The 13,970-nt window shown below is 34.8% G+C and overlaps 1 protein-coding gene across 1 annotated transcript in view; it reads right to left on the bottom strand.

Moving 5' to 3' along the window:
* The window catches only part of Nadsyn (NAD synthetase), a 396,250-nt gene that overhangs the window by 196,879 nt on the left and 185,401 nt on the right, over nucleotides 1–13,970 (bottom strand). The window contains exon 12 of the mRNA XM_090408625.1: nucleotides 4,116–4,267. Coding sequence (XP_090264751.1) covers nucleotides 4,116–4,267 — 152 coding nt within the window. The remainder of the gene's footprint in view (nucleotides 1–4,115; nucleotides 4,268–13,970) is intronic.

Here is a 13,970-nt window from a genome sequence, read left to right as displayed (position 1 = left end):
AGAAGTCAGGCCAACAATTGTTGTAGCGGTTGGTCAGTAACTTTAACAAACCAGTGTGATTGTAGTGTAGCTTGTTTTCTGTGTATATTGTGTATGCTCCAGAAGATGACCATGACATAAAGGTTGAAACGTCGAATGTAGATTTTAGTTATATTAAACTAAAGTTTTTATTCAAACACGGTAGTTGTCTCCATCATTTTCAAAAATGTATTATTTTTGTCTTTACTTTTGATATTTTCATATTATATTGTTCTGAAATTTCATTTAATGATTTTACTGATTTCTATATATCATCTTTTGATGTAGCAAAAACAATTTGATCAACTGCAAATAATAGTGTATCTATCTTTATTTGTATACCAAATGGGTTATATATATATAACCAAATGGGTTATATATATAAATCAGCTAACGCCTTTTTATTCCCGTATATAGGGAGTAGGTGAGGCCGTTTAGCCCTATCTAACTTTTGGAGACTGAGTGGGCAGTTCAATCTCCACTGGTACCCAATCAGAGATAGCTGGCCCAAGGATAACACTAATTAACAGGCATGCAGTGAAGAGAGACGGCTCAACAAGTGCCGCCATCTCATGGTCCCTAACACTCGCATTTAATGTCTGAAATAATGTGGGTTCTACGGTCGATTTTCTTGAGTTTACGGGATGAAAAACCAGAGTTTACGGGAGAAAAAATCCGCCTGCCCGTGCCAGAGCTCGACTAACTCGGGAACCAGTCAAAAAAAAGGCTTAGAAAAATTTCTTCTAGTCGCTGACTAGATTCAAAACCAAGAAGTCCTCCTTTGTGCGGTTAAGCTCCGTGGGGTGCAAATGCCACATCCACTGAGCTACACAGGCTCTTATATTTCATTTTAATATACATGGATAATAAAAAGCAGAGATGATAGGTATATCTTAGCATAACTTCTCGATATGTTTTTCCATTCTGATATTTGTTCTAATTTGACTGCTATTGTACTTTCCATGTATATAGACCTTAAAGAGTTTGTTGGTCATATTTGTTGGGTTTAGATCGGTTAATATTTTAAATAACTTTTGTCAATTAATTTTTATTAAAGGCTTCTTCATAATCAATGAAGGCCAGACATGCTTCTTTTTGAAATTCTCTTTGCTGTTCTATTAATATTATTAGAATGAAAATTGAGTCTATGCAAGATCGGCCTTTTCGGAATCCATTCTGTTCGTCGTGTCCTCTACAATACTGTTTAGTTTCTCTTAATATTCTTGCATTTTTGTACCCTACATTTACAAGAGTTTGGAGTTGATCCAGAAATCCGGACCAGGTTAAAGAATTTCAGAAGCATTTTTGTACAGTTCTGTGTTTATATTGTCTTCTTCTGGTGTTTTCGTACTTTTCATTTTACTTATTGTACTTTTTATTTCTGACATTGCAATATTTTCTGTTAGATCATTCTTTGTTGTATAAAATTTTATTTCTTTATTATCATCAGTCCACAGATTTGGAAAATAAGTTACCCATTTTTCTAAATGTATTGTTGTATTTTTTACCTATTCCTTTATTTCTTTGTTTGTGTATTTTAATATTTTATAGGTTTTTAGTTTTGGTTAGTTATATTGTTTTTTATAATCTTTTCTATTTCTTTGTCCCAGTTTCATAATCCTCTTTTTCTATTCCATTTACTCTTTATTCCTAAGCTATCTGTTGTTGCTTTTGTCAGAATTTGTTTCAGATTTTCTCACCCCTCTTATACCTCATTTGATTCATGTATGGTTTCTGTTTTTAAATCCGTGCATTTCTGATATTGTTTCTTAGTATAGCGATCTTGTAATGATGAAATTATGTAACTTGCTTGACAGTTATTTTCCCAATTTATTTGTAGCCATTTTAGTTTAAATCTAATTTTACCAAAATGATCAGAGTTTAATTCAAAGCCTCGATATACTCTTACATCTAGGATTAACTTAGGTAATTTTAAAATTTGCTATAATGTAGTAAATAATGATTTACATCCTCTGTCTGACCATGTATATTTATGTATCATTATTCTCATATTATTATAAATGACATAATCTTGCAGTCTGTGAGACTGAGGGAAGGTGAGCTGAGATCCCTTTTGCAAGATAAAAGGCAGGACTGTGTTTTGGCAGTATTGAAGGTGACTAGGATATTCTTGCCCCACTGAAAGATGATATGGAGATCAATGCATAAGGTACTGGTTACAGATGATCTTTATGTAAGGGATGCCTAGGAGAACATGGATTGTCAAATGAGTAGGATGAGTGGAGAGTGCTATCATTGGCAAAGCTATGGGGAGGATTTGCAGTGATTGGGAGCAGATCATTTATTCTGATTTGTGTAACAATTTCACATGGTATTCAGTCAAACAATCTACATAGATCTATCAGTCACGATTCTGTGCGCCTAATCTGTATTAGGGAAAGTAACTGCACATTGCACTACCATCTTCACCATCAGAACAATGATCAGGTGAAAAGAACAAGTGTCTTCCACACACAAACAGACCCATTAATAGATGAGAAGAGTTTGTGACATGACATCCTAGCTACAGGATCAATTTTCATCGTTCTGTAGTCCAAGTTCAAGGAAACACTTATGAGATTGCCTATGGTTGTTGGCATCTCTAAACACAAATTCTCTGCAGTGGTAATACCAAGATGAAGTAATCAGCTTTACTCAAGGGAGTATTTACTCATTGTGAGTATTTTAGGTCTATTTGTCATATCTTGAGCTTGGTGTGATCTGGTGATTCCACTTCTTCAGCACATTGCTCACTGCACCTTATGAATATATAGCTGCTGCACATATTAACATGTACATAAAAATGGTCTGAGCATTTTTATGTACATGGAAGTGCTGTAGATAAAACTTAGTTTGATTGTACAGCATATAAGATCAAAATGACTTCTGTGCAAATTATTGAAATTCTTCATAATCTACAAAATTCACATCATTTTCATAATCTATTTTTATGCAAGTGGAAGACTGTTAACATGGCTTTAGTAGAACAATGCATGAAGCCAAAACTGTGAGTAATATATAACACAATAATTATGAGTGAAATATTAAATTAACAAAACAAGCAATTTATAGAATTGTTTATTTAACTGGAATTTATTAAACTCAAACTGATAATTCATTAGGAATGTGAGCTTATAGGCACATTTTGTTTATCATCACTTTATGTTATCCTTAAGATCAAATGCAACTTTAAATGTTTTCTTAGTCAGTGGAAGCATCTGCAGAAAGAATACCTTCTTATTTCTCAATGCTGATGACATTTATACAATTAACTATGTAAGCAGCACATAACAGACTGATTCCTTTATAATCTGAGCAGATCATTATGTCACCTTTTCTATGGATTAGGGCATATGATGCTCCAATTCCATAACCTGGGAATGTTTCATTAATCAGCTCTTGGTAATAAGTTGGCACAAACGTTTGAAGTAGTAAAAAATGTGTATCCACATTTTTATCCATTCTACTTATGTGAGATCTGTTTTTTGAGATTTTATCATAAAGTTTTCTGATGGCTGCTTCTACTTGTACAATTGTCAGTGTCAGATCAACTGCTTCTAGGTCTTCATAGCTCTTTATTGTCTTCTCATTGATCAGGCACATTAGTGTTTAGCAATTCATCTAAATGTCTTACCTTCTTTCCAATAATATTTCATTTCCATTCCTTGTCCCTACATAACTCATATGTCAAAGATTAATAAACATTATACATGCATTTAATAAGAAAAACAAAGAATTTTTTTTTTTTAAATATCCATAATCATCATTTCAACTTTTCTTATGTATTTCTTGAAAATTAAAAGCTTTCAAAATTCAACTAAATGTACGTTTACTTCCCAACTAGAACATTACATTCCGAATTCACTAATATTTTAGGATTATCACAGAAAAAAATAAGTTTTTCTTATGAGCTTATATAATTCCATATGCAGGTATTCAAAAGCATTACAAAATATCTGCACATTCTATTCCAGTGAACTTCTCAATAAAAAGTAGGATTTTGAATCTTTCTAGACTCATTTTCTTTAAGAAAATAACCTTTTCTTAAAGGTTATTTTCATAAAATCTTTTCTTTCATAAAATCAAAATATACTTGCCTCCTTTGTGTACTGCTTCACAAACTAGATTGCACATGGAGTAAACAATTGTAGCTACACTAGAACTGTCTACACCTCCACTGAGAGGAAGAAAGTAGCCTCCTTGATTACTTCTTCGTAAGTAATCCCACAGCCAACAAGCTGGGCCTAAACTAAAGAAAATAATAACTCTGTACATGCTAGGAATATGCTTTCTGATATTTTTCCACAAAAAAATATCACAAAGAAATATCTATGATTTTTTTTTTTTTGGAAAAATACCAGAAATCATATTCCTAGCATGTGCTATCTCCACAGAAGCCCATGCAATGAAATAACTCTGTACATTTATGAGTGATATCATTTTGTTTATTTGCTACTAATTGAGATTATGAGAGTCTAGAGAAAATACCTTGGGAACATATTATGGCATGAGTAATTTGATGGGAATGAGATCAGAGTTCAAGACTGATCTCAATATTCAAAACACTGTCAGAATGCACCCCTCTAGAGTCAGGAGGTAGGAATGAGGTGGTAGTAGGGGTGAGGTGGATAAATAAAGAGATTAGGTAGGAATCACAGAAAAACCTTTACCACATACAATTTTATAAAGGAGGAGAAAAAGGAATATAAAAAGAGGCTAGCCAAACATGACAAGAGCAATTCTAGGGAGCTTTTAAATTTATGTGGCCAGTAAAAAGAAGAGTGAATATTCAAGACTGATCTTAGCTATAGAAGGTAGATGATAGATGGTGGCTTGGGTATGGAAATGGTTGGTTGACAGATATCAGACACTTGTGTATAGAAGTGATGCCTAAAAGGAAGTGACAAGCCGTTATCACACAGTTCTGTTCTGAAACTACTACTGTACTACTTTTTTATTTTATATATACAATACAGTTTAAATCTTTAAAGCTATAACTTGGCTGTTAGTCTAATCTATCAAGGTACCTGTGGCATAACTATAAAACAAAAAAAAATTACATGATAAGTAGGAGGCACATCACAAAAGTGGCTAAATCAGCTCATCAAATCACTTGGTTGCTGAAAAATACTTTAACAAGCAAAGACAAACAGGTTATTGTTCCTCTGTATCAAGCCTTGATAAGATCCCATTTAGACTACTCTGCCCAGATATGGGCACCAGAGTTTCTTCTTGATGGGGAGGAGGTGGAGAGGATCCAGAGACGGGTGACCAAGATGATAGCAGGTCTATGGAATGAACCTTATGAGAACAGGTTGAAGATTTGTGGATTGCAGAAATTGGTTGACAGGCAGAAAAGGGATGATATGACTGAACATTCAAATTACTTTAATGAAGGGTTTCTATAAGATTAATTCAGAAGATGTTTTTGGAAAAGGACTGGTGGTGGGGGACTAGGGGCCATACATGGAAGTTGAGCAAAAGTGTGGTTAGCAAGGGTGTTAGAGCTAGGTTTTTTACTTGGAGAGTGGTGAATGAGTGGAATAAGCTGCCAGAGTCTGTTGTGGGTGCCATGACTGTGAACGAGTTCAAGGCGAGGTATGATAGATACTGTGTGAATGCCGAATAGTTGTTCTTGACATGATGTTAGGGCCTCACTCTATGAGTCTATCGACTCCTTGGAGTTGTCCGTAATAATAACTACAGCAATAAACTTAATATGGTCTACCAAAAATTCATAATGAAGGTTGTCCAAATAAGACCCATTGTGAATTGTTAAGATATTTAAATATCTTAACATGATTTTGTTTACAGAAAATATTATTGTTAACTTATATAATTGAAAATGGAATATAAGATGTATAAAATATTGTTATGTTGATAAAGTTATGCTAAAATAATATTTTACTGTAAAAAATAATATATTAGCAGTGCTTGTAGATTTGCTATTGGTAGTTGACTAGAGAAGTTAACTGTGCCATCGGAAGAAATAGTTTATCATTCAGTATCATGAAGAATTGGCAAGATATACATACCATTCTATGTCGTTGGATTTAAAATACCCGTGGATGTTTTTGATTATACTGAGTGCAATGAAATAATCATCAAGTGGAAAAGAAACTTTATCGCACTGTCAACAAACATTATCAAGTCCAACATTACTGAAATCTTCACTTTACTGTCTGTGATGCACAACTGTTATGTCATTCACACAGTCAAAAATGAGAGAATACAGCATATGCTTGACTGTAATATGAAAACAAACAGCTGATACACAAGAGAGATTTTGAGATATGTAGAGAGGAGAAGTAAAAAAATGGGAATGGATAGAAGAATATAAGCAAGAGTTAGAAATAATTCCCTTTATGAAATAAGGAATGAATGGCTGTATCTCATGGATTCCTTATATGTTCAAGTTTCTATTGAGAGGTTTATATATCTTCAATCGAGTGAAGATTAAATGAAAAGCTATTCTTTGTTTTTGTGAAACTGACAGTTGTCAAGGAAAAAACACTGGAACATTCCATACGTTATTTTCTATTTCTGTACTGGATAGCTGACTTTTATGAAAAACACTCGATATTTTTAGTACTTGCTTTAAGTAGTAACTGAATATGCAAAGAAGTGAATGAGAAATGAGATGCGAGTCATATCATTAAGTACACAATTATGAGTTGTCATTTTGCCTGTGTGATTATGTGCCAGAAAATCTGTTGCTGCTGCTTTCCCTTAATGAACTGTTATCGACCTTTATCGAGGTCTCGTCAGTGGGAGCCAGACCCAGAGGTGGTGATACTAAGGTAGTACTGGAAGTAATGAGTAGTACTGATGATACTGGAAGTAATGAGTAGTACTGATGATACTGGAAGTAATGAGTAGTACTGATGATACTGGAAGTAATGGAGAAGTCATGTTTACCTATACAAGTTGCCAAAAGGTGTCTCACCTTATTAAATTACTCTGGATTAGAGAGAAAGATGTTGGAAGTTTTTTCCACTTGGTTAGACTATAATAAATTTAGTTTAATCCTTTATCCAAGTGTAAGCAAACAAAGTTTGCACCTGAAGTATCTTCAGGACTGAGGCAACTCATATAGATAAATATGACTTCTCCATTACTTCCACCTTAGTATCACCACCTCTGGGTCTGGCTCCCACTGACGAGACCTCGATAAAGGTCGAAACCGGTCTGGGTAGTGGCCCTCTCCTTAATTATTTAGCATTATACATGTCTGCAAGGAGATGTGCTTTGTATTATGGGAGATACTAAGACAAGTGATGAGAGCTTGGTCCACCTTTACCACGAGTTGCCTCAGTCCTGAAGATACTTCAGATGCAAACTTTGTTTGCTTACACTTGGATAAAGGATTAAACTAAATTTATTATAGTCTCATCAAGTGGGAAAAAACTTCCAGCACGCTACAACCATTTTTGATTTGTAAACGGATTGTTGTATGCATCTTATATTCCTTTATTCTTTGATTTACTTGTTTCTACAAGAAAATCAAAGTGTCAATCCACAGATCTTGTACTGTTATTTTCAGTACAAAATATTTGTACTTTCATTAAAATTGATTACAGTGGTTTGCATGCAATTTTGTTGTTTTAGTATAATCCAAAGTTCATTGTCATGAACTTTGGACAGTCATGATCATTAGTTTTGGCAAGAAAGCTTGATGCCATTTGCAGATTTGAGTTTCCTGATTCTTACTGTTTAAAAATCAGTTTTGGATGTGTTGATAATTTTCAATAATTTGATTGCAAACTAATGCAACTTGAGATAATAAGAAAACAAATAATATATTCCTTATTTATACAAGTGATATAAGAAATATAAGAAATAAATATATTATTTCTTATATTTCAGCATGAACTGCCAACATGTAAGCCTTTCTATTGCAAAAGGAAGACAGATATTTTGATGAGACAACAGCCAATTGTGATATGCACCTGATTCTTTTTTGAGCGGCTCTGCAAAATTCTTGGAGAAAACTAAGCTTTAGTAAGGAATCAATGTTTTCATACCAATGAGAATTGTTTCAGTGATCTGTTCCAAGAATGCAATTTACTGAAAAGCATCATGATATGATGAGAAAGAAACACCCATAAAATTGTAAATAAGTAGTTTAATGCAGTAATAAATGATGCATGAAGACAACAGTAAAAAAAAAAAAAAAAAAAAAAATATATATATATATATATATATTTTATTACATTACACCTCCAGGGAGTCCAAAGACTCATCGAGGGAGGGCATCTACTCTACAACTCTCCGTCTCACTACTCCACCATCACCTAACACCAACGCCATCTACCGCAGACTACCACTTTCACAGACAATCACAAACATCCATACCACGGTAGGATTCGAATTTGCAGCCTTCTGGTTGGAGAGCGGATACACTAACCACTCGGCCAACCAGGCCGGTATGCTGGCCTGGTTGGCAAAGTGGTTAGCGTATCTGCTCTCCAGCCAAGAGGCTGCAGGTTTGAATCCTGCATAGGCATGGATGTTTGTGATTGTCCACTCTCCAACTAAGGACTGGGTCACCATGGGAGTAGTAGTCCCAAAACCCCCTGCAATGGGAGAGGCCTTCACCTGGTAGAAAGTGTAGAAATATAGGCTGTTCATTTATTTATATATATATATATATATATATATATATATATATATATATATAGGTCAAATGAGATTGCCCAAAGTGCCTCAACAACAAATGCAGTAATCCCAAATGATGTTTCATACTGTTTATAACGGTGTCCAGGATTTCAGTTGGCAATAATGACCACTGTTCCTTCAAAGCTCTCCTAAGCCCTCAAAGTTTTGGGAAAGAGAGGAAGGAGGGATGTTGAAAGCAGCAACATGCCTACCTAGAGCATCCCAGACATGCTCAATAGGTTTATGGTCAGGAGACCTGGCTGACCAGTCCATACATATGATAGTCTTTTCATAAATCCACAAGCTTCACTTGATGAAGACAAGCATTATTGTCTAGGATAAATGCCTCCCCTATTGAACTTGCATATAGATGAACATAGCAATCCAGGATCTCATCTCTAAGATTCATCATTCCACTAAGAAGCGTATACAGGTTCATATGTTTACCCTACAAGATGCCTTCCCAAGCCATCAGTGGCTTGGGGATGATAATGTGTCTTTGATTCTCACAGGATCGGAGCACATCTTGTATCTCTTTGTAGAGTGCATCAGGACTTGTCTGTAAACAATACTAACCCCCCATTGGCTTCAGATTCAGTTGACATGAAGCCTGGTCCATTTCAAACATTCTCTCCTATAACATGGGGATACAGGCATGCAGACTACTGGTCGCCTAGCATATGTAGACCACTTTCATGAAACCTCCTGCACACAGTAGAAGCAAATATCAATGTTCCTGTAGCCAACACAAGGTCAGATGGTAGCTGATTCAGGACAGCACTCCTGTTTCACCAAGCAGATAATTGGAGAAATGGAACAAAGCAAAATTACATATACCTGAAATTGTAGCAATCAAAACAAACATTAATGCCATAAATATTCACCAACCCTATATAATTTCAAAAAGTTGGCAGCTCAACCATATTAAAATCAACCCAAAGGGCACAACCAGTCAGAATACTCCACGCCTGTTATATAGGGAGCTGTATCGTCCTTTTTCTTTCACACTTTTGAGGATGACTATGATTCAAAATGGCTTCACTCCATAAAGGTGCATTTACACCTGTTTACATATTATGGCTATCTAAGCAATATCAGTCATCCAAATTAGTTCTTAATTTAGTTCTTAGAAAAAAATATTCCTATTTTTCTTCACTCATGATTGAATCATCATCTTACAAGAGCTTCTTCCTAAAGCCTATTATTTTATTAATTTAAATTTGCTTATAAACCAATCTTTTATGCTTGGTTGTCAGAAATTTTTTCACTTGGTTATACTATAAATTAAAGATACCAAGAAATTATATACTTGGTTTAATCCTTTATCCAAGTGTAAGCAAACAAAGTTTGAGCCTGAAGTATTTTCAAGACAAGGGCACCTCATATAAGGAAGCTAAGACTTCACATCATTTGCCTTATCCCGTATCCCATAATGCAAAGCACATCTCCTTGCAGACATGTATAAAGCGATGCATTATGGGAAGGGTCACTACCCAGATCGGTTTTGACCTTTACTGAGGTCTCTTCAGTAGGAGCCAGATACAGAGGTAATAGAGAAGTCATACTTTCATATACGAGTTGCCAAAAGGAGTTGCCTAATCCAGAGTAACAGACTGGTGTAGGTAAAAAGCTGCTATCCGTTATCAAAGGAGCCTATGCCAATTCAACTACCCACCTCCTAGTTAATGGGTTCCTGTCAGACCTGGTAAAAATTCGAAAAGGAATCAAGCAAGGTTGCCATCTTAGTCCACTGCTCTTTGCATTGGTTGTTGAAGCTTTCTTACAGGAAGTCGACAATACACATGCTGTGCGAGGAATAACAGTTCCTTCAACTATGAAGGAAAATAAGGTATTAGCATATGGTGATGATGTAGTGGGAACTTTGAAGGGTATTTTTTGGTATTTTGGAAAAATTCAGCAAAACCAGTAGATTAACTATTAATGCAGACGAGACAAAATTAAAAGTTTTTGGAAAGTGGGATCTTGGGGGCATTCCTTTAGGGCTAACCCCTAAGAGAGAATCCCTTACTATACTTGGAATTTCCTTCTTCAATATTACTCAATATTCCTGCGCAGTTGTACATAATAAATATTACAGACATCACAGAAGCTGAAGAAAAGCAATTATATAGTAAACCTGTGCAATTTTTTTTTTGTTCAGCCAATACCAAGAAGTTAAAAAGGAATTTCTTCAACTGTCAAAGAAGCATGGAGGATATGAACTTCCAATTTTAAAATTCTGCTATTTAAGCAATACAGCTCCAAAAATCCATAAAATATTGCAGACTAATCACAGATGTGCAAGCCTTCTGTTGTACTGCCTGAGTACAGGAGAATGTTTGTGTGATTGCATTCTGAATGCCAAAAGACTGAATAAGGTAGGTGTAAAATCTATGAATGCAGGGCTTAAACATGAAATCTGGAAGAAGGTACGTTGGAGAAAGGTTACAAGAAAAGTATAAAGAACAAGCCAGGAGAGTGACTCAGTAAGGAAAACAGAAGTGGAGTATGAGCAGAAATTGGCAAATCTGACAAAAAAAAAAAAAAAATCTTCCCCTGTTTTAAGTTAATAATTAAAAACGTCCAAAAGCTGAGATTGTTCCTCAATACTACAACACTGTGTGCTTAACTCTAAGACTCCTACAACATTCTGGCATTGACGTTCTTCCATTAAAAAAAAAGTAAAATTGGGTATAAAGAAATCTTTAATCTCTTGCACTGTGAACTTCCACAGTTGGTTACTGACAACAACTTTGTTCAATAAACTTATTGCAATTCCAAGGATACCCTAACACGGAGGATCTTGTTTGGAGAACTACATATAGCTGCCTTCCAGTCAACACCATCAAATGGAGGTACTTTAACATCAGAGATCCAATCTATAACATCTGTTACCGATTGGAAACAGTACAACATGCATTCTACAGCTGCCTTCTTTCCCTGCACATTTGGAACAGATTATGTAATATGTTGGACATTCCATTACTTGAAACAGAACAAAAGAAGAGTAATAATATCTCTCTTTTCTATTAATTATTTATGTTTATTGTACTGTATGTACTTCGATATTATTAATTATTTAATTACTTATCATCTGACCTTCAAACTGCGCCTTTTCCTTATCAGTCGTAATATTGAGTTCGTAGTCGTTGCTTGAGCTAGTTCAATCACTCTTAATCCTCTCTGGCTATATTTTAATCCCCCCCCTCTCAAGGTTGTAAGAATGCTATTTTTCACATGTATGTAGTCTAGATTCAGGAAGTGCTTTGGGCTGGAACCAATTCTCTTGCACTGATCTTTAAAAATTTATTTGTTTTTTCGACTGCGCCATTTAAGATCGTGTAGAGGAATTGTATGTTTTTCCCATACATGCAAGAAAAACATTCAGCTCAACAAAGAAATATCTCTAAAATTTAATTCTAATTCAAGCAACGTTTTGTAAAAATTATTATAATTAAAAATTCTGAATATTTTTATGTATTGTTTATGTTAGTATGTTTATTAGTTTTAGTTTCATAACACGCATTGTCGGCACTTGCGATGTGCCCGTTACTGAAATTGATTTGTCAAAATGAAATGTAAAGGAGTTAAAAAAATTGATGTACTTACCGGATTTGAATAGTGGTGTTACTTTCAACAATTCATTTGTAGTTTAAAATATTAAGTGTTTGTGTTTTTTTTGAAGACATTCTCTTGTTGCTAACGTAATCTACGTGTCAGCCATTATATTTAGCTTATTGCTTGCCAGTTTCAAGGAGCGCGCATGCTGGCCAAGAAGTTCGATGTATGATTGACAGCTGACAAGGAGAGCATTCGGTATTGAAGTAACGGGTGAAAACAAGAGAGAGTTTTTGGCAAGAAATTAGAACACAAGCCAGCAGACATTTAGATTCGAAGGAAATTGAATTTTTTTTTTGACAGTCGGAGGAAAATTAATAGTATATTCCGAAAAAGGAATCGTGGAACTATGAAGTTTCAAAGTGGAATAAGTATTGATAAATAAAAGAAAATATTGCTATAGATGTTTTAAGAGGAATATTCGAGGAAATGCTAATTGGAAGATTAGTAGTAAATTTAGAAAAGGGAATCATAGAACTATGAGTTTTTAAAGTGGAATAGTTAAGACTGTCAATAAGCATTAGTGAATAAAAGAAGAAGTTTCTATTTACGTTCTAAAGGAATGTTCAAGAAAACTCTGATTAGGAAGTTTCATCTGTATTAAGGATGTCGGATCTAACTATTATTTCTACTGGAAAGGCAGAATTGAGTTAGGAAGAACTAATGTGTGCTACATAAGCAATGAGAAAGGATCCTATGAAAATAAAGAATAAAGTCATATATCTTCAGAAAAGGGCTTTCACAGAGAAAGAAACTGGCTATGAACATTTTGTCATTGTGAAAACAAAGTGTTTAGTCTAGTCTTAAGTGTAAGTTTATTTTTAAAAGGCCTTGGATCCAATTAATTCTGTAATTAGTTATAGTTATGTAAAGTTGTTTGAAGTGTATATATATATAAATTGTTGTTTTTTTTTATTAAATGTGTTTATTTTGTATTTTGGTCTTGAGTCACTGATTTATTTGGATTCTGAAAGCAATAGCAAAAAAGAGGTCATTGCACCAATCGGAGTGAACCCTTTTTCAATATAATATATAGGTACACTCGGAAACCAAAATACAAAATGATGGTACAATATGAGAAAATTTCATGCCGACTAGGGCGTCGCCCGGTTAAACAAGGCCCCGGTTGTTTTCGCCAGGGAACCAGGGCGAACAGCGAAAAATCACCTACTGGAACAAATCTGAAAAATCACCCCAACTCGACATCACCAGAGTTAAAGATCGGTACCATCAACATAAGAAGCCTGAATGGCAAAGAAATGAAGCTAGCTGAGGAATTAGATAAGTACCAGATCGACATAATAGGGGTGACGAAACAAAAAAGACAAAAACTGGCGAGATCTTTCTGAGCAATAAATATAAAATGTTATATTCAGGCAATGACAATCAAGGAAAAGAAGGAGTAGCCATAGTATTCAACACAAAATACGAGGCTAATCTTCTTGAATGGCAGTCAGTCTCAAGTAGAGTAATGTGGGCAAATATGAGAATGGGGAACTGGACAATGAGACTTATTTGTGCCTATGGTCCCACAGAAGGTTCTACTAAGGCAGAAGTGGAGGAATTTTTTGATGCTTTAGAAAAAGCAACTGACACAATGAAAAAGGAAAAGTTGGTCCTTGTTGGGGATCTAAATAGCAGAGTAGGAAATGATTGTCAGACATACAAAAATATTT

The sequence above is a fragment of the Typopeltis vanoorti genome, chromosome 18, assembly GCF_054136105.1.
Source record: "Typopeltis vanoorti isolate ZY-2024b chromosome 18, IOZ_Tvanoo_1.0, whole genome shotgun sequence".
NCBI lineage: Eukaryota > Metazoa > Arthropoda > Arachnida > Uropygi > Thelyphonidae > Typopeltis > Typopeltis vanoorti.
This window is presented reverse-complemented; position numbering and strand designations above follow the sequence as displayed.